General features: G+C 23.3%; 5 protein-coding genes across 5 annotated transcripts; 1 reads left to right on the top strand and 4 right to left on the bottom strand.

Annotated features, from left to right (window-relative positions):
* Positions 1-446: 446 nt before the first annotated feature.
* DICPUDRAFT_53570 (40S ribosomal protein S13) lies at positions 447-1,200 on the bottom strand. The gene is made up of 2 exons (XM_003285418.1): positions 1,142-1,200; positions 447-984 (listed from the first exon to the last, which is right to left on the bottom strand). The coding sequence occupies exons 1-2, from the start codon at positions 1,162-1,164 to the stop codon at positions 552-554; spliced, it is 456 nt and encodes a 151-aa protein (XP_003285466.1). The 5' UTR covers positions 1,165-1,200; the 3' UTR covers positions 447-551.
* A 236-nt stretch (positions 1,201-1,436) lies between these two features.
* Positions 1,437-3,304, bottom strand: gpaH (guanine nucleotide-binding protein alpha-8 subunit). Its single transcript, XM_003285417.1, has 3 exons — positions 2,711-3,304; positions 2,244-2,626; positions 1,437-2,150 (listed from the first exon to the last, which is right to left on the bottom strand). Exons 1-3 carry the CDS (start codon positions 3,008-3,010, stop codon positions 1,688-1,690), a joined length of 1,146 nt encoding a protein of 381 aa, XP_003285465.1. The 5' UTR covers positions 3,011-3,304; the 3' UTR covers positions 1,437-1,687.
* Positions 3,305-5,163: 1,859 nt separating this feature from the next.
* Positions 5,164-7,899, top strand: DICPUDRAFT_149353 (uncharacterized protein; the record flags this gene model as incomplete). Its single annotated transcript, XM_003285434.1, has 3 exons — positions 5,164-5,537; positions 5,757-7,146; positions 7,222-7,899. 3 exons carry the CDS (start codon positions 5,164-5,166, stop codon positions 7,897-7,899), a joined length of 2,442 nt encoding a protein of 813 aa, XP_003285482.1.
* Positions 7,900-7,996: 97 nt separating this feature from the next.
* DICPUDRAFT_53563 (uncharacterized protein) lies at positions 7,997-9,550 on the bottom strand (the record flags this gene model as incomplete). Its single annotated transcript, XM_003285416.1, has 2 exons — positions 9,022-9,550; positions 7,997-8,937 (listed from the first exon to the last, which is right to left on the bottom strand). Exons 1-2 carry the CDS (start codon positions 9,518-9,520, stop codon positions 7,997-7,999), a joined length of 1,440 nt encoding a protein of 479 aa, XP_003285464.1. The 5' UTR covers positions 9,521-9,550.
* Positions 9,551-10,869: 1,319 nt separating this feature from the next.
* On the bottom strand, positions 10,870-18,491 carry DICPUDRAFT_149351 (uncharacterized protein; the record flags this gene model as incomplete). Its single annotated transcript, XM_003285415.1, has 5 exons — positions 10,870-11,561; positions 11,625-11,791; positions 11,860-11,932; positions 12,005-12,092; positions 13,515-18,491. 5 exons carry the CDS (start codon positions 18,489-18,491, stop codon positions 10,870-10,872), a joined length of 5,997 nt encoding a protein of 1,998 aa, XP_003285463.1.
* Between the last annotated feature and the right edge of the window lie 711 nt (positions 18,492-19,202).

Below are 19,202 nucleotides of genomic sequence, written 5' to 3'. Positions count from 1 at the left end.
TTTATTTAATTTTTTTTTATTTAATAAATTAAATTAATCTCAATTGTTAGTATGATAGAAAGAGAAAAAACACGAAAGAAAAAGAAATAGAAAAGAAAAAAAATTTTAAATATGAAAAAAAAAAAAAGAATACTTCTAAATCTAGATTTCTTTAATAACGCTGGGCTATCAAACTTTTTTGTTAAGGTGTAAGATTTGATAAAGAAATAATTGTATATAAATTTAGACATACCAAAGTATATTTAAATAATTTTTACAAAATTTCTTATTACAAAAATCTCGTTTTTTTTTTTTTTTAAAAAAAAAAAAAAGTGATGATTGTAAAAACTAAATATAATATTTTTAAAAAAAAATATATATTTAGTTTATGCGTTAAATCAATTTAGATTGCAGAATTTTCTTTGCTTAAATTTTAAAAAATCGTACAAGAAAAGGGTCTACATATTGATTTAATAGAAAGTATCAGTTTTAAAAAGTATATCATTAGCTTTGACACCAATAATACACCCCGAATACTTCTATTTTATTTAAAATTATAAGAATTTGACACCTTAAGCAACTAAAGTTGAGGCGGTGGCTGATTCGTATTTCCAGTTTGGTGGGAGGGTACCGTTCTTTCTGTATGGACGTGAAAGTCTGTGGATACGTGATTCGACTAAACGAAGGTGGAATTTACCGTCGTAATCTTTACGGGCTCTTTGTAAATGTTTGTTGATGGTGACGGCTTTTTTGATTAAGTGGTATAAATCTTCTGGGATGGTTGGAGCTAAACCGTTAACTTTTAAGATACGTAAGATTTTGCTACCAGTAACATTTTTAACTTGAGCAATACCGTGTGAATCTCTTAAAGTGGCACCGATTCTTGATGGAGTGTAACCTCTTTTGGCTAATTTGCAAACAGTTTCACAGACTTCAGTTGAAGTTGGTTTGGTCCATGAATGTGGTTTTCTGTTGTATGGTAAGGCTGAACCTGAAATACCTTTGCTATAATATTTAATTTATAAATTAATAATTTTTTCTTTTTTTTTTTTTTTCTTTAATAAAATCTAATCATTCAATCCATTTTATTATTATTATTATTTTTAAAAAATATATATAACTAAAGCAGATTGTTTGATTGATTTAAATATTGTCTACCAACCCGTTGCTGTGCATTCTACCCATGTTGATTAAGTATATGTATTATATGTTATTTCTAACAGAGACTAAACTAACAAAAAGACCGTAAAAATTTTTTTATTTTTTTAAAAACTATTTTTTTTTTTTTTCGAAAATTTTTTTTTTAAAAAAAAAAAATAAAAAAAATAAAAAAAATAATAAAAAAAAAAAAATAAGAGAAATAAATGCCCGAGCAAAAACTAAAAATAAAAAATGAAATATCGCATTAAATTATTTATAATAAATAAATAAATAAATAAATATTCTTTGATGTTTTTAATAAATTTTTTATAGTAATATACACTTTATTTTTTTTTTTAGGTTTTTTTTTTTTTTTTTAATAACTTAAATATTTTTTGATGATTTAAATTACAATTTCTTGGGTTGGGGGTTGATCAGTTATTATTGGATTATTGATTATCATCTATTTTGGTTGGTTGTATTTTTTTTTTTTTTTTTTTTTTTTTTAATTATTTCACAATATTATTATTTGATTATTATTATTTATTATTATTATTTATATTATTTTTTAACCATTAATTTTAGCAGTAGTTGTATTTGCACCATTAGCAGCATCTAATTTTTCTTGTTTGTTTTTTGATTTCTTTAATTCTTTGTTAGCTTTTTGGAGTACTTTTTTATTATCTTCTAATAAAATACCTTTAACTTCTTCCCAAGTATATTTAATATCTTTTTTATAACGAGCAGCAATAAAAAAGCAATGTAAAGGTTTATTTGGGTCTTGAATTTTTTGTTGATATTTACTTTGAATAAAGTCCAATGCAACTTTAACATCTGAACCACCTTTATAATCTGGGAAACATTTACTGAGATCGGTTTTTTGAATCATTTGTTCAAATAAATCTTTTTTATTTAATACTAAAAATGTTGGAGTATCTGCAAAAATTGGATTGTTACAGATTTGACCAAATAATGTTAATGATTCTTGCATTCTATTTTGTGATGGATCTTCAAACATAACTTGATCATAACTATTATTAAATAATAGAAAAAAAAAAAAATATTATAAATTAGTAACAATCCGATATATACAAAACTACGTTATTTAATTATTTTATATTTACCCAGCTAAATTAACAACAAATAATAAGGCTTTAACATCATCAAAACAATGAATCCATTTCTTTCTTTCATTTCTTTGACCACCAACATCAACTACACGGAAGTGTACTGGTCCTTCATCAAATTCGGTAACAGAGATACCACTTGTTCTAACTCTAGTCATAATACAATCTTCTTCTGTTGGTCTAAAATCATCTTCTAAAAATCTTTGAATGTTTTCAAAATAATAAGGAGTTGCATCTAAAAACCAATACTCCGATCGTCTTTCCCAAATTTTTTGAATATCTTCATCTTTCCAAAGCTCTTCAATATCTAAACCTAGACTAACAGGCATTTGTTTAACATCTGCTTCAAATTGGAAAGTTTTAACATTAATTGCTCTTTTCTAAAAATAAAAAAAAAATAAAAGAAAAAAAGGATGAGTAATCTTATTTTTTTTTTCCCCATAATAAAAAAATAGTTTAATTACCTTTGTTTCGGGATCATTTAATTCAATCTTTAAATTTTCACCATTTTCTAATAATACTTGCATACAAAGTACTGTGTTTTTGTGAATATTGATTGCATAGCTTTCAAGCTCCTCTTCATCGACTTGAATTTTATATATAGATTTTAATTGTTTAACTACTGTTGATTTACCAGATTCACCTGCACCTAATAAAAGAATTCTAAAATCTAATAAAGCTTCTTTACCTGCTTGTCTGAGATATTTATCTAATTGATCACTTTGCTTTTCATCTGGTTGGACTTTTGAATTGGTGCAACCCATTTTTGTTTATAATGAACTGTAATTGATTATTGATTTACTGATTATTATTATGTAAAAATACTGATTGATTGATTTTTTTTTTTTTATAAAAATTGGTTCTTGATTACTTTAATTTGGATTTTTCTATTGATACAAAAGTTTATTTTTTTATTTTATATTATATTTCAACTAAAATTTATATATAAAATTATTTGAAAAAAAAAAAATAAAAAAAATAAAACTATGTTATTATTATAATACAATTTGGATAATAAAAATGGTGTTTTTTTAAAAGGGGTTAAAAAAAAAAAATTAGGGGTTTTTTAATTTCCCCAAACCCGCTTTAAAAAAAAAAAAAATAAAAATTAAAATTAAAAATTTTTTAAAAAAAAAAAAAAAAAAAAAAAAAAAGGGGAAAAAAATTTTAAAAAAAAAAATTTGTTTAAAAAAAAAAAAAAAAAAAAAAAAAAAAAAAATGGTTAAATCAACGAAATGTTTTATATTTTCTTTTTGTTATTTATTATTTTTCTTTTTTATTTATTATTTTCTGAGAGTCCTTGATTTAACAACAAAATAAAACTATTTTTAATATATTTTTATTATTTTAAATAAAAAGAAATAATTATTTATATTATAAAAAAAATAAAATAAAATAAAATTATGTACTCATAAAAATAAATTTTTTATTGATTTTTTTTTTTTTTTCACAAAATTATAATAAACCCAATACCGCACAAACAAACTTTAATACACAGAGTTAAAATATGCTAGTGGGTGAAAGTAGTAGTATAATGGTGTGTGGTTGAGTGAGTGTGTGTGTGTGTGTGTGTTGTTTTTTTTTATCTAACAACATATTTATATTAATATATAAATATATATTTATATAATAGTATATATAAAAATACATATAGTGTATTTATTAAGTATATTTAGACACTCTTAAATTAAATCTATTATGAGTTATTATTTTAACACCAAGTTTATTTTTTTAAAATAAATACAAAAATGGAAATATATTGTTGATTTACATCCTTTACTTACATTAAATATCTATAATATTTTTATATCGTATAGAACAAATACATAAATCTATAATTTTTCTCTTTTTTCTTTTTTCTTTTTTTGTTTATTTTTTGATCAATAAAAATTTAATTTTGAACTGATTGCTTTATTGGATATATGGGTTTAAAATTAAATATAAAATGTTTGTAAATATATAGAATTTATTGAACAAACACACTTTACATTAAAAAATTATTAAATAATACTATATTAATATATTATTATTATTTTATTATATTTATAATTATTATTTTATTATATATTGATTTGTTATAATATTTAATAAAAAAAAAAAAAAAAAAGTAAATAAATATAGATTAATAAAAAAAAAATAAAAATAAAAAAAATAAAATTTGATGTTTGTTGGTTAAAAATCACCTGTGTGATCTATAATTATCATCATCGACACAACCAACAACAAAAAAAATACACTTAATTCAGATTATGTGTGAATGTGGGGGAATTCAAGAAAATAAAAAAAAAGGTCTATATTAATTAATTTGTAACTACAAAAAAAACAAAACAAAACATAAAGAATAGTTTTAAAAGAAAGAAATTAAACTAAACAATTAATTAAGATAAATAAATAAATAAAAAATTATAAAAAGGTTAAATCTATTTTTATAATAATTTAATTCACTATAAATCTGACTTTTTTAAAAATTTTTTTTTTTTTTTTCATTTTTTTTTTTTTTTTTTTTATAATTTTTAAATCAAATTTTTTTATTTTTTTTTTTTTCAAGATATTTTATTTAATGATTGAAATTTTCTCAAAGACCTGATTGGCAAAAGCATTCTTTAATCAATGATTATAATATCTTTTTATTATTTTTTTTTATATTTTTATTTTTTTTTTTTTATAATTTTTTATTATAATAATCTAGTAAAAAGAAAAAAGAAATTGTTTTTTTTTTTTTTTTCTGTTATTTTGATAATCATTTCACTATGAATTATTGATATAGTAATAATAATTTCAAATATAGTATATATATATATATATATATCCCTTTTTTATTCATTTTTTATTTTTATTTAATTTTTGTAAATAGTATATAAAGTTTTTTGTTGTAATATAAATAATATAAATATATAATAATTCATATGTATATAAAATGAAATCTAAATCATCATCATCATTAAACATTTCAGCAAATAGCAGTGATGAAAATACAAATAATATAAACAATTCAGATGAAAATATAAATATAAACATTAATAATAATAATAATATTAATAATAGTAACAATAGTAATAATATTTTTTCTACACAATTTGAATATTTAAATCAATTAAAAAAAAATTATTTATTACCATTAAAAAATTTATGTTTAATTCATTTATCAAAAATTATTTTAGAAAAAATAAATAATGAAATTATAGAATCAAATCAAAATCCATATTTTAATAGTACAAATAATAGTAACCAAATATTATTAGAAAAATTACCTCTTGATTTAAGGGAGGAGTTGATTCATTTTATGCTAGAGTATAGATTATTTCACAATTCAAAGATAACACTCCAGTCAACACCTTTTCAATCAATAATAGATAATAAAATTAAATCATTAGATTTCAGTGTAGTAAAAAGTAAAGTTTCTATAATAGATCCAACAAAAGATATTTTAAAACTTTGTACCAATATTCAAAATTTAGATTTCACCAATTGCTATAATATCAATGATACATTTCTAAAAATAATAATTAGTAATCTATCATCCTCATCATCATCATCGTCAACACCAGTATCAACATCAGGATCATTTTCAACACCCTTGGTTTTATCAAAATCAAGATCAACAGAGTTTATTGATAAGTCCACCAATTTAGCAGCGGATTCTGATGAAACAAGTTCAATTAGTAGTAATAATAGCTCTAATAGTTCAAATAATAGTAATACAATTCAAAATTTAAAAAAACAAAAAAGATTTTCATTAAAAAATAAAATATTTTCAAAGAAAAAGCAACAACAAAATGAAAATATTAATTATGATAGTTCAAACCAAAAGCAAATGTTAAATGAAATTAATGAAGATATTTTATCAAATAGTTTATACGATCTAGTATTGTCACCAAGGTTGTTTTCAAGCGATAGTGGATTGATATTTCTTTCACTTCGTCAATGCTCATTAATTTCCGATCAAGTAATTAGAAAATTAATCAAGTTATCACCAAATCTAGCTTATTTAGATTTAGCCGGTTGTAAAATTAGTCAAAAAACATTATTAATAATTACTACAACTTGTAGTAAGCTTAAAACTTTAAATATTGGCCATATTGACCTTTCTTTGTCATCCTCTTTGTCCCAGTCCATTTCAAAACTATCTGGTTTGGCCTCTTTAGATCTCTGTTCTATTCCAAAATTAACATCGCAGTTATTAAATTTAATTCTATATTCCCCTGGTGAGCAATTTATTCATAGAGGTAGTATTAGTGCTCCACCAACTCCAAGAGATAGTAGAAATCCTCAAAATCAAACATTATATCAACAACAAAATAATGTTTTGTTATCACCAAGATTAAGTAGTCATAACCAAAAACTTCATAATCAGTCCCAACCTCAAGCCCAAAATCAATCCCAACATCAACTACAACCCATATCTCCAAGAGGTGATCAGCCTGTAGTTAAAAAGATAAGTTTATCACCTTCCATTCAGTCATTGTCATCAATTTCATCAGCATCCTCAAATTTATTTACTCCAAGGTCGCAATTAGCCTTTGAGGTATCTGGAGTTTTTCCCAATACTTTATTGTCAATTAATATCTCACATACCGAAATTGATGATGTGGGTTTAATAGTTCTAGCTAAAAAATGTATTTATCTTCAAGATTTAGATATTTCATATTGTAATAAAATTACAAATCAAGGTTTATCAGATATGTCCAATAATATTGAAACTTTAGTGACCTTTTCAGCAAAAGTTGTTAAAGCCTCTGTGGGTTTAATAGATTTAGTGACTGTTAATCTTAATTTAGTAAAATTAGAGTTACAATTCACAAAATTAGAAGAGTCCCACTTAAAAGAAATGTCGTCAGTTTTATCAAAGTTAACAACTTTAAGATTAGATGGTACTCCAATGACCGATGAAATTTTTAATGTGAATATAAAATTATTATTTTATTTTTTTTTTTTTAAAAAATATTAATATTTTTTTATTTAATTATATATTTAGAATTTTTCAAAAAAGAATTTACATTTGCAAATAATTGGATTATCCCAATGTAAAGGTATAACATGGGAAATATTTTCAATTTTAGGTAAAAATTGTAAAGGATTAAAGAAACTTTATTTATCTCACTGCAAAATGTCAAATAGTCCACAAAATTTAGTTCATTTAGGGGAGTTTTTTAAGGAATGTTCCTTTCTAAGTGTTTTGGATATTGCATATACACCTTTGGTAAAAGATCAAGTTTTATCAACTTTAATTAGATCAAAGTGTTCAAAATCAATAGAGACATTGTTTATTGGTGGTGGTTTCCATAATTTATCAAATGAAGTTGTTAGACAATTAGTGTATGCTTGTCCAAAGATGAAGGTATTTTCGTGTATCTCTTGTTATAATATCAAAGATGATGCTATTCTATTGGCAATGGATAGATGGTTATTATTAGAAGCAATAGAATTAACCGATTGTACATCGCTAACAACTTTAACACCAAATTTTATAGGTGAACATTCCCACATTCATTCACATCTTCGTTTTATATTTTTATCAATTACAACAAATATCAAAGATTTAGATGAAGATTCAATTTTAGATAAAATTAAAGAATCCTCTTTAGAAATTTTCGAAATGAATCAAGAAATTACTTTAGAAAATGTTATAGAACAAAATTGGTTAAATATTTAATTATTAGATAAAAAAAAAAAAGAAAAAAAAGTTTTAAAGAATATATTTTTAATTCTATAAATAAAAAAAAAAAAATTAACAATTTATTTTAAAGCTTTTATTCATTATCTTCATTATCTTCTTTGTCTTCTTTGTCAGTGTTTGCCTCTTTTTCATTTTGGTTTTTGTTATTTTGGTTTTTGTTATTTTCATTATTTGAATCATTTTCTTTTTTTTGTTCATTATCTTCTTCATCTTCATCATCATTTTCATCATCGTTTTCATCATCTTCTTCCTCATCGTCGTCTTCATCATTTTCTTTATTTTGAGTTTGATTGCCATAATAATAGGATTGATAGTATTGTTGAAGTTTTTGTTTTTCTTCATCTGATAATTTTGTATAGTCATAACCATAGGCTTGATAATATGATTTTAAATATTCTTCGTACTGTTGTTGTTGAAGCTCCTTATTCATGTGGCCAGCGTCATGGCTATAGTAACTACCAACACCGCCCAATGGGGCAACATTGCCGTCCACATTACCAGTTTCTTGTCTTTTTTCTAAATCTTTATTATACTGTAAAGCATATGGATGCACTTCATAATTTTGACTACCACGATATTGAATTTGATAGGGTGTTGAGTTTGGAGCTTGAATAGGTTGACCATATTTATCATATTGAACATCAGTATTTGGGTATTGACCTGTCATTTGAAATTTTAATGCTGATTGATCATCTGGTGTCATTTCTCTAATTCTTTTATTAATTACTTCAGTTGCTACTCTGTGAACATTTCTTTCATCTACTTTTTTAGCAAATGGATTTGAATCTTCAGTTGCCCATCTAACATTTAATAATTCACCGCCATCTAATGTTTGATCTGCCATTGCTTCTTTAGCAAATTCTGCATTGCTTCTATAGAAATATCTTACAAATGCAATCGATCTATTTAAAATTACACGTACATATTCAATTTTTCCCCATTCTTCAAAATGTTTTCTTACAACATCTTCCATTGATCCACCTAAATTTGATTTTATACCACCAATATATAATGCTATATTAAAATAAATAAAATAAATCAATTGTCAGTAAAATGAATATAATGATTGGTTTATGATAGAGGTTAGTTTTTACTTACTTCTATTATCTCTACTAAAACTACCAACACCACCCATATCATCTCTATCGGTTTTATGTCTTTCTCTACCAAAAATATCATGTGTAATCTCTAAACGTTTATCATCCTCTGGTGTTGGAACACGATGGAGGAACGTACAGTCGGCTCCATTTACACATCTACCTTTAGAAAAATGGCAACAAAAATATGCATTTTTACCAGCTCTTGTTTTACCACAATCTTTTAAAACATTACATCTTGTTTCGGATATATCCCTATCTTTAAAATTTTTATTTCCTAACTTTCTATGATACCAAATATTATATTCTGTAGTATCTACATCATGATCTTCATATCTTGAATTTATATGTGTACTTTGTTTTCTTGCTGGTCTATTCAATAAACTTGCTTGTAAATCCCAAATCGTATTTTCACCAATAGTAAACCCATTATCCGAATTTTTAGTTGCTATAGTTTTATTATTTGATACAGTTTTAGCTTTTTTATTATTTGTATTCATTATTATAAATTGTTAAATATTTATATTATTACAAATAATTTAATTTCGTTAATATTTGAAAAAAAATATTTAAAAAAATAAAAAAATTAAAAAAACAAAAATAAATTTTTTTTTTTTTAAATTTTTTTTCAAAAAAGGAATATAACTTTTTTTTTTTTAATTCATTCTATAATATTTAAAGTACTGTTATTAAATATAAAGAGGACCCGAATATATAAAACCAAATATTAAAGTTAATAAAAAAAAAAAAAAAAAAAAAAAAAAAAAAAAAAAATAAAATAAAATAAAATAAAAAAATTTAAAATTTATTTTAAAAAAAGATAACTATTACTTTTAATTTATGAATCTTTTGATTGAAATATTTTTTATCTATTTTGATTTTTGACTTTGTTATTTCTAGGTTTTAATATTATTAATTTATGTGGATATTTGGGTTCAATAATTTTTTTCATCTTTCTAATTCTTAACTGAAAAAAAAAATGCCCAAATTTGAAATATAATATACAGAGGTTTGTAGGATAAGAAAATCTAAATCTTTTCATCTAGAACTAATTGACTATCTACCATATTTGTTTGGCCAGAACAAATTGGTATTCATCAAAAAGTTGATTAGATTGAAAATTTAGATTGGAGTTTACTTGATAAGCTGCTTAAAGATACTAGTATATGGAGCTTCAGAGAGCACGATTGATTGACCAAGGAAGATTGAGGACAAATGAATTCTGATATCTTGGATAAAAGGCTGATCTTAGAGCTTTGGGGAATGGGTTGAATAGGAATTAATAGTTGGTATAGTAGAGACACTTGTTCACTTAAATCCGTATGGGCAGACCTTACAATAGTATTTAATATCTATTAAGTATTTCAAACTAAAAATAAAAATTAAAATGGTTAGATAATCTTTTCACTATTTCAATATTACTTTAAATCAAATTCTATATATGTTGGTTGTTATTGTTTTATAACTATATGATATTTTACTTACTTTCTATTGTTTGAATCTAATGTTAAAAATATTATACAGTGATTTGAAAAATAAATATAAAAAATTTAAATATAAAAATAAAAATTATTTAAAATATAGTGGTTGTACTGCTTCAAAATGAAATGGGCTGTAATTACTGTGGGAATAAAACAATAGAATGATTTAATTTGAAAAAACAACAACATAAAGAGAAAAATGCTGAAAATAGTAATCTTAATTTAATAAATATAAAAAAATATTAATAAAGAGTTAATATTAAATAAATAATATAAATAAAGATATAATACCTTGGTTACTTTTGATTAAGGAAACAGAGAAATGATATTTAAAAATTGCACCAAACTAATAATTGAATGTAAATCGGTTATAAACTACCCCAGAAATTTTTAATACTGTTATTAAATCTAATAAGGTTTTCTGAACGGATGGTATCGCTGGTAAAATTGAAATAATTGCTAACGATATAATAGGTATCATTATACAATTGACGGAATTCTTGCTTAAGTTCAAGATATTCTAAATCTTCAAAGAAATTTAAAGCAGAACTCCAAACCAAGTCGATTAAAACCATATCTTTGATTATAACATTATATTGATTATTTTGGAGGTAATTTGTGAAATGTTTAAATACGGAAATAGTACCTTCTATTTGATGATATCTATACATTGTGTGTTTATTAATGATTCTGTATAGCTCTAAAATATATGATTCGATCATATCTATATGATCTTGTGAAATATTTGAATCAAAATGTGCTTGAGCAAATACTTGTGAAACTATTAGACTACTAATAGTTTTGACATCATCTGGTACATTTTCGAAATAAATAGCACAATTTATAATATTTGATAAAAAGAGGTCAAGTTGATCAGTTTCTAAACTTCTCAAAACGACAAAATTTGACAAATGATTATTAATGGCTTTTAATTCCCCCAAGATAGTATTGTTTTCTTTTGGTTCAATTTCTTTTGAAGCCCATTGATTTAAAATTTGGGGTATTTTTGGTTTCTCTTGAAGTCTCTCTGGTTGTTGTTGCTGAGCCCTATGATTATTTTCTAAAAAAAATGTTAGACACTATATCACTATAATAATATTTGTTAATACTTTCTGATACCTACTCTTTTTTATAACTCTTTCATATATTTGTAAACTTTTTAAATCAGCTTGGAGGTTTTTATCTTCTAATAAGATCTCCATATAAATATTTAATTCTATTAATTCATTTTGGTAGTCTTCTGTTACTGTTCCAAATATGAATTCAAATGATATCCATAATATATAAATTCTAAAATGATAATATAAATGTTAATACCAATATTATATAAAAAATAATAAATAAAATGAAAAACTTACATGAATGGGAATACTGCTGAAAATAAATAGCATAGTGTTTTTAAAAACAATGTGTCATCTGAAAGAGTTATACCTATAGTGAATGAAATAAATAATAAAAAAATTGGGATAACTATGTTGAAGAAAAAAATACTCCAAAAAATACTATAATGAATTTCCTCTTTGTTTTTTATTTTGGATTCCAAATTTGAAATCTTGGTTTCCAAAGCTAAGAAGTCTTCAATGGAGTTATTCTGAATAAAAATAAAACTATAGTTAATATTTATTTCTATTGTATATAATATAAGAGATACTTACTTTTTTAGAAAAAATAATACCCATTTTTTTTAATTAATTACTATAGGGTAATTTTATTTTAAAGAAGTTAAATGTACAAAAATATAAAATAAATAAATATATATAAAAATAAAAATACAATAAATAGAAAAAAGCTAGCTTTATTGGCAGGACTGGATTCTAAATGGAGACGAACTAAATTTAAGCTATACTAGACACAAATGGCTTTATGATTGATATTGCTTGAATTTAAAAAAAAATGAAAATAAAAAAAAAAAAACTTTATTAATTTATTTTTTTAAAAAATTTAAAAAAAAAAAAAATTAAAAATTATATTTTAAAAAATATAATAAAAATAAAGTTTTATTTATGATTTAAAAAAGGTTAATTTTTATAATAATAATAAAGCAAATTATTAAATAGTAGAACACAAATTATTTTATCTTTAACCAAAACTATAAAAAAAAAGCCGTTAAAAAAAATAAAATAGGGTGCAATATTAAAATGTTGTTTTGCCCGAGTTGGTCTAAGGGGTTGCATTAAGGCTGCAATATCATTGATGCGAGGGTTCGAATCCCTCAGACAACAATTTTTTTTTAAAATGATTAATCTTCCCAAAGATTATGGAAATTTATCTTCACTTTTAAAATGTAATGTAGATGGAGCTACTTTAGTTATAGATAAATAATAAATATAAATAATTCTAATAATCAAATAAAATACAATTCTTTGTTTGTGAAAACTAAAACCGAAAACTGAAAACTAAAAAATAAAATTTTATTTTTTAAATTTTTCAAATTTTTTATTTTTATTTTATTTTTAATTTTTAATTTTAAATAATAAATTATTTAAAATAAAGGAAAATATAAATATATTATTTAGTTGAGATATAATTATAACTGTAATATTCATTTAATTCTAAAATGCATATGAATACATTACAAAAAAAAAAAAAAAAAAAAAAAGAATTTCATCTTGGTTTTCCAAATCATAAATGAATTGACGTTACTGTGCCCAACTTGTGTGCAATGTGGTATAAATATAAAATACTTACCAAAACAAAACACAATAAAAATACTATAGTTAATGAAGAATCATCTTCACTTAAAAAGGTAGTTGATTAAAGTACTGATGATTTATTATATCAAAAGTAATCAACTTTAAATTAGAAAAATAAAAATAATTTTTTTGTAAAACTGAATAACAATAGTTTTAAAACTTTAAAAATACCTTTATTTTAAATTTTTTTTATTATTATTTTGTTTAAAAGTTTCGATAGTATTTAAAATTTCAATAAAATTGTTATTTGAATAGTTTAAAATAATATCTTTAAAATAGTGTTGCTGATAAGAGAATTTTATAATTGGGATATAAATTACTTTTTGAATATGATGATTATTTTTATATTGCTTTATATCTTGCAATTGTTTTTCATTTAATTCTTGCTTAGATTCAATACCTAAAACCATAAGTAGAGTTGGACATGGATTTTTAATTGAAAATGGGGCAATTGAATTACTATTAATGGTCGAATAGCTTTCGCGTGTTAGAACACTTGTATCTTTATTTGAGGATAAATCTAAAAATATTGTAATTAAACTTGAAATTGGGAAGTGGATCTTTGAATAATCTGAATAGAATTGAATATCAAATACATATTCGTGTGGTGATCTATTTACTACATAGTCAACTTCTTTTTGGAATTGATCTGAAATTATAAATTTACCTACTAAAGTTATAAATCTTTTTTTGATTCTTGTAATTATTTCTTTTTCTGTTGAAGATAAATTTGCTGGTAGTAATAAGCTCTTCAATGATGGCGTACCACCTTTAATATAAGATAAATTGGTGCAATCTTGAAAATCAATGGTTTCCACTTTTGGCATATTTAAATATACAGTTCCATTATGCTTGATTGATTTTGCAATAAATGTTTTCAAGTTTTTAAAGTGAAAGAAGGTTTGTTCCAACAAACCAATAGAAATTAAATTAACTCGAGAGATATTTAAATATTCTAATTCTTCAAACTCTAATAATTTTGTATAGATAGGCTGGTGCTGGATAGAGCCATCTAAATTGCAAATCTTTAAACTTGGAGCATCTACTTCAAAGATTTGTAAGTTTTTGCAATCAATAACTTTGAGTGAGTGTAAAGATCTTGCTTTTAATTCAATGGTTGTAAGGCCATCGCATTGAATAACCTTTAAGTCAGTGAGAACAGGCATTTCTAAAACGTTGTAACCCATAACACTACCACTACTACTAAGAAGTGTTGCTCCACTTGAAATACTGGTTATGTAACGGCAATTTGAAATTGAAATTTTCTTTATTAAGTCCAAGTTAAATAATTTGAAAATAGATGTTGTGAGTTCGGTACTATTATCAATATAAAGGAATCGTATATCTTTAATTTTAATTAAATTAAATAGTTTGATTTGTTGATGAGCCGATAAACTGTTGAAATTAGCTTGTTTTAAAAATTGTTCTAACAATGAATCTATTATTGATTCATTAAGTTTAATGAGATTTAAAACTTTTAATGCATCTATTTGACCTTTGATATCATTTAATTCTTGCATTGCTTGATCTGGACCTAATTTATTTGATAGCAATAGAGGAATAATATCTTGTGGATTTGGTAATTCCCTTGATTCTAAAATGAAAGTGCAAGAGTTTATAGAGTTTGTTAAATTGTAAAATTGTGCACCTTTAAGAGTTTTATAGTCTTCGATAAATTTCTTTGAAAAACTATCTACAGCTGGAGATAATGCTCTTGGTGATCTAGGTGAATTTTTTATACTGTTTGAAAGAATTTGTTTATATCTACTGGCGACTGTGGGTTCTAAAATTTCTAATAGTTCAAAATGGGTAACACTTTTGATTGATTTTTTTTCTAATGTCTTTTGCAACCTTAAAAGTTTTGAAAAAATATATTTAATATATCCTTCAGCAAATGTAATACCAATAACAGTCTTTCTATCTTTTTGATATTTTGTAAATTGTTTAAAGTGATCAATAGAGTATTGATGATGGAATTTTAAACCTATAAGCCAATATTCGCAAACCTCTAAAATATCACGCCCAACAATACTATCGACAATATCTTGATGAATTGGCTCGTTCATTTGTTTTAAAAAGAAAAGACATGTTTCCACTTGGAGTGATGGTTTTGTTGATGGTATTTGTATTTGCTTTGCAACAGTTGGAGCTAATGTAGATAAAAACCCATTTGTATTTTTTAGTTGTCTACTGGAGGATGGTGAAAAACATTGGTCACTATCAATTGCAAGTAATCTATAGGATAGACCAGAGTTTGCTTTGCTGATTGGTTTAAATTGGGGAATGGGTGATATTATAAAATTACCTAAGCTTCCATCAGCATTGTTGGTTATCATTGACATTGTTAATTGCTTTGAAATATTTGATGGATCTAACTGGTCAAGCTTTTCGGGGTTGTTCATTATTACATCATGCAATACCTCTCCATTAATTTGTTGAACCAAGAGTACCGGAATTTCATTGATAGATGCAATTTCACAATAAGGTGTCAAATAACCAAATAATATCTCTGATAATTTATTAATTGCAATTTCTGTACCGGGCAACTGTGGAAAAAATTTGAAATAAATTCCATTACCATATTGATCTTGAATTAATGGGACATGTCTTGTACCATAAAGGTTAGTCTTTCTTGGGGAGCCATCAAAACTACTAAACAATTGATTATAGAACTCATTTGATAATAATCTTTCACCTTCTGTACTAGTTGAAATGATTGTAAAAGCAGATGTATTATTTGGAATTGGGAATGAGCTTAATGGTAAAAGTTGTTGTAGTGCAATTTTCCATGTAATTTTTGGGTTTATAAAGGATAGCTTTAAAAGGTATGGTTTGAAATCTAATTTTTGTTTTTGAGTTAAGGATTGATAATATTTGTTTATGACAGAGTGTACAGTTTTTTTACCTGCACCATAATCTATTAAAATTTTGAATGTTTCATAAAGTTTATTTAAAGCTGCAACTTCTAATGGAGTTTGGTTCTTTCCGCCTATTTTATTAACATCACAACCATTTGAAATTAAAAATAAGACCTTCCCAACCATCTTTATATCTGAAATAGTTTTATGTTGATTTAATAATAGCAATAAAATATCCATATCATTTAACTCTTGTGGTGAAAGTTTTATAATTCGCATAAACTCTTTGATTAATTGACTTGGGGAATCTTTTTCTAATAATATTAAAATAATTGAACTAGCATTATCTCTCCAAGAACTTGAAAACTGGATTTCATCCGGGGTAAAATAGTTTGATTTTCCAATTTTAATAATAGTTTCGATCCACCATTCAACCAAATAGCTATCATTATTGAACTGACCAAAATCTGAATTTAAAATTAATTCTTTAATGGTCTCTTTAATTGATAAATCTTGAGAAGGATCACTACAGTTATAGTTCTCAACCTGTTGAAATAGTGATTGCAAATTGGCTTCATCTAAACTTGATACTGTGGAATTTTCAATAATTAATTTCTTTATATCTAATTTTTGATTATTGATAATAGAAACTTGTTGTAAAGGTAGTTGATTTAAAAACGATAAAGACTTGTAGCAGTGGAATGCCAATGGATCTACTTCTTTTAACAATTCATAATGGGTAATTGTATTTTGTTGTTTTTGATAATTTTCAAAAATATGTTTAATTTTGAAGAATCTCTTTAACATTAAAACTATTGATCCAGGTTTGAATTTTAATGGAAAATCTATTTTTTGATAAAAGTTATTTAAATAATTGTTTATATCATTTTGATTATTATTTATATTTTTGATTATATTGGAATCATTAAGTGATGTATTGGAATGTGGTAATGATGTTATATTTGTGGCTGTTGTTGCTGCATGAGTAGTTGAGGGTGGAGTGTATGGAATTGTTGTAAATGATGACTTTACCAATGACTCATATGTTTGTTCTTTATGTAATAATGAAATTAACCAATTTAAAATGAATAAATTTGGTTGTTGTTGAATAATTTTATCATATATATTTTTTTGGATTGTATCTTGCATTAATAATATCATTGTAAATAAAATATTATTTAAATTTAAGTAATGATTTAAGAAACTATTTCTAACATTATTAATTTTATAACTATTATTTGAAGTTGATGGAAAAACATTGTTATTATTAATATCAGCACCATCAAGATTATTTTCTAAACCCTCTTTAATTTCGGAACTTTCACATGGACTATTTGAAGTGATACCGTTACTTGTATTGATTGGATCTATATTTGATTTTGATTTTATTAATAGATTTGATTCATTTAGTTCCAATATATTTCCATTGTTCACTCTTATTAACTTCATAGTACTTGGGTCTAAAATATAATGGGAGGCTTTAGAATTTGATGGATAGAGCAATAGATCAATAAGGAAATGATGACTGAAACTTTCTTTGTTAATTCTTTTAGTTTGTAAAATATCATCTTGATTTTCTTTTAGGAATTTTTCTAGACTTGTACCATTTGAAAATAAGGACATTTGAATAAAACTGTTATAGTTATCATTATTTATATTATTATTATTTAATATTAAAAACTGTGTTGGGGTTATTAAATTACTTTGGTCATTAAATAGCTGATGAAAGAAGGAATAGAAGGCATCTTCCTTGACTGGATTATTTCTTTTAATTTTTATTTGGATTTTATCGTTGATATTAATATTATTATCCATTGTATTGATATTATGATTACTACTACTCTTCTTTAAAGTGTTGTTTAACAGGTCTATTCTACTATTAATAAGTTCATCATCGGATACTATCAATTGTTTGAATTGTAACTGGTCATTAATTAAAATCAAAGGCTCCTTGAAAAGAGTAAGGTTATTCTTTTTTGGATTGTTCTTGCAATTGTGTATTAATTTTTCTATAAACTGTTCAATATACACTTGATATGATGAGATCAATTGATTCATTAGTTGATTTATATATAGTAGCTCTTTATTTGATAGGTTTATTTGTTGAATTTTTTGATTTCTTAGTTCTTTTAATGATTCTATAGTTGAATGAATTGGTTTAAATATTTGATCTTGAGGATCGATTATTGTATCCATTTTTAATGACTCTAGAAAGCTTATTCTTTGCTTACTGGTTGTTGACAATGTAATTAAGGTCTCTGGAGATTTAATGACCGATATTATCTTTTGCATTAACTCTTTGAAGTCATTTGATATAAAGGTATCCTTTGTTTCTAAAAAATTGGATAATTCATATTTAATTTGTTGATAATTTATGGATTTTGATAACTTTTCAATATAACCCTTAAGAATCTCTTGTTCTTTTGATGTTGAATCCATCATCTAGATTAACTTTAATTAATTAGTATGATTATTTAAAAAAAAAAATAAAAAAAATAATTACCTTTTTTTTTATTTTTTTATTTTTTATATTATTAATTGTTTTAATTATACTATTTATTTATTTAATTATATTATTTACTATTTGTTAATTTACTATTATTTAATATTATATATTTTATTTATAAACTATTGTAAATTGTATGAATAAATATTTATTATTTAAATCAATATTATAAAGATGATGTCGAAAATATAATAAATAAAAAATATGATAAAAAAATATGATAAAAAAAAAAATTTTAATGTTGTGATATATTAAAATTAAAAATAAAATTAAAAAAAAAAAATAAAAAAAGGAGTGGTTAAATACATTAATTTAAACCCTTTTGTGCTTTTTGGTGACATATAATTAGAAAGAAATTATTATTATAATTATTTTAAACACCCACACACAACCAAAAAAACACACAATTATTTTTTTTTTAAATCTTTTATAAATATACATACTAAAAAAAGACTGGATAAAAGTAAAATAGTACTGAAATTCAAAAAAAAAAATTATAATAAATCAAAATTATAATGTTCTTATTTGGAACTAACAATACTATCGAACCTTTTTTTAATACCTAATAAATTATAATAATTAAAAAAACATTAATAATCTTGATTATATCTTACCCTTTTTTAGTAGATAAATAAATCTATCAT

Source organism: Dictyostelium purpureum (assembly GCF_000190715.1).
Source record: "Dictyostelium purpureum unplaced genomic scaffold DICPUscaffold_46, whole genome shotgun sequence".
Taxonomy (NCBI): Eukaryota; Evosea; class Eumycetozoa; order Dictyosteliales; family Dictyosteliaceae; genus Dictyostelium; species Dictyostelium purpureum.
This window is presented reverse-complemented; position numbering and strand designations above follow the sequence as displayed.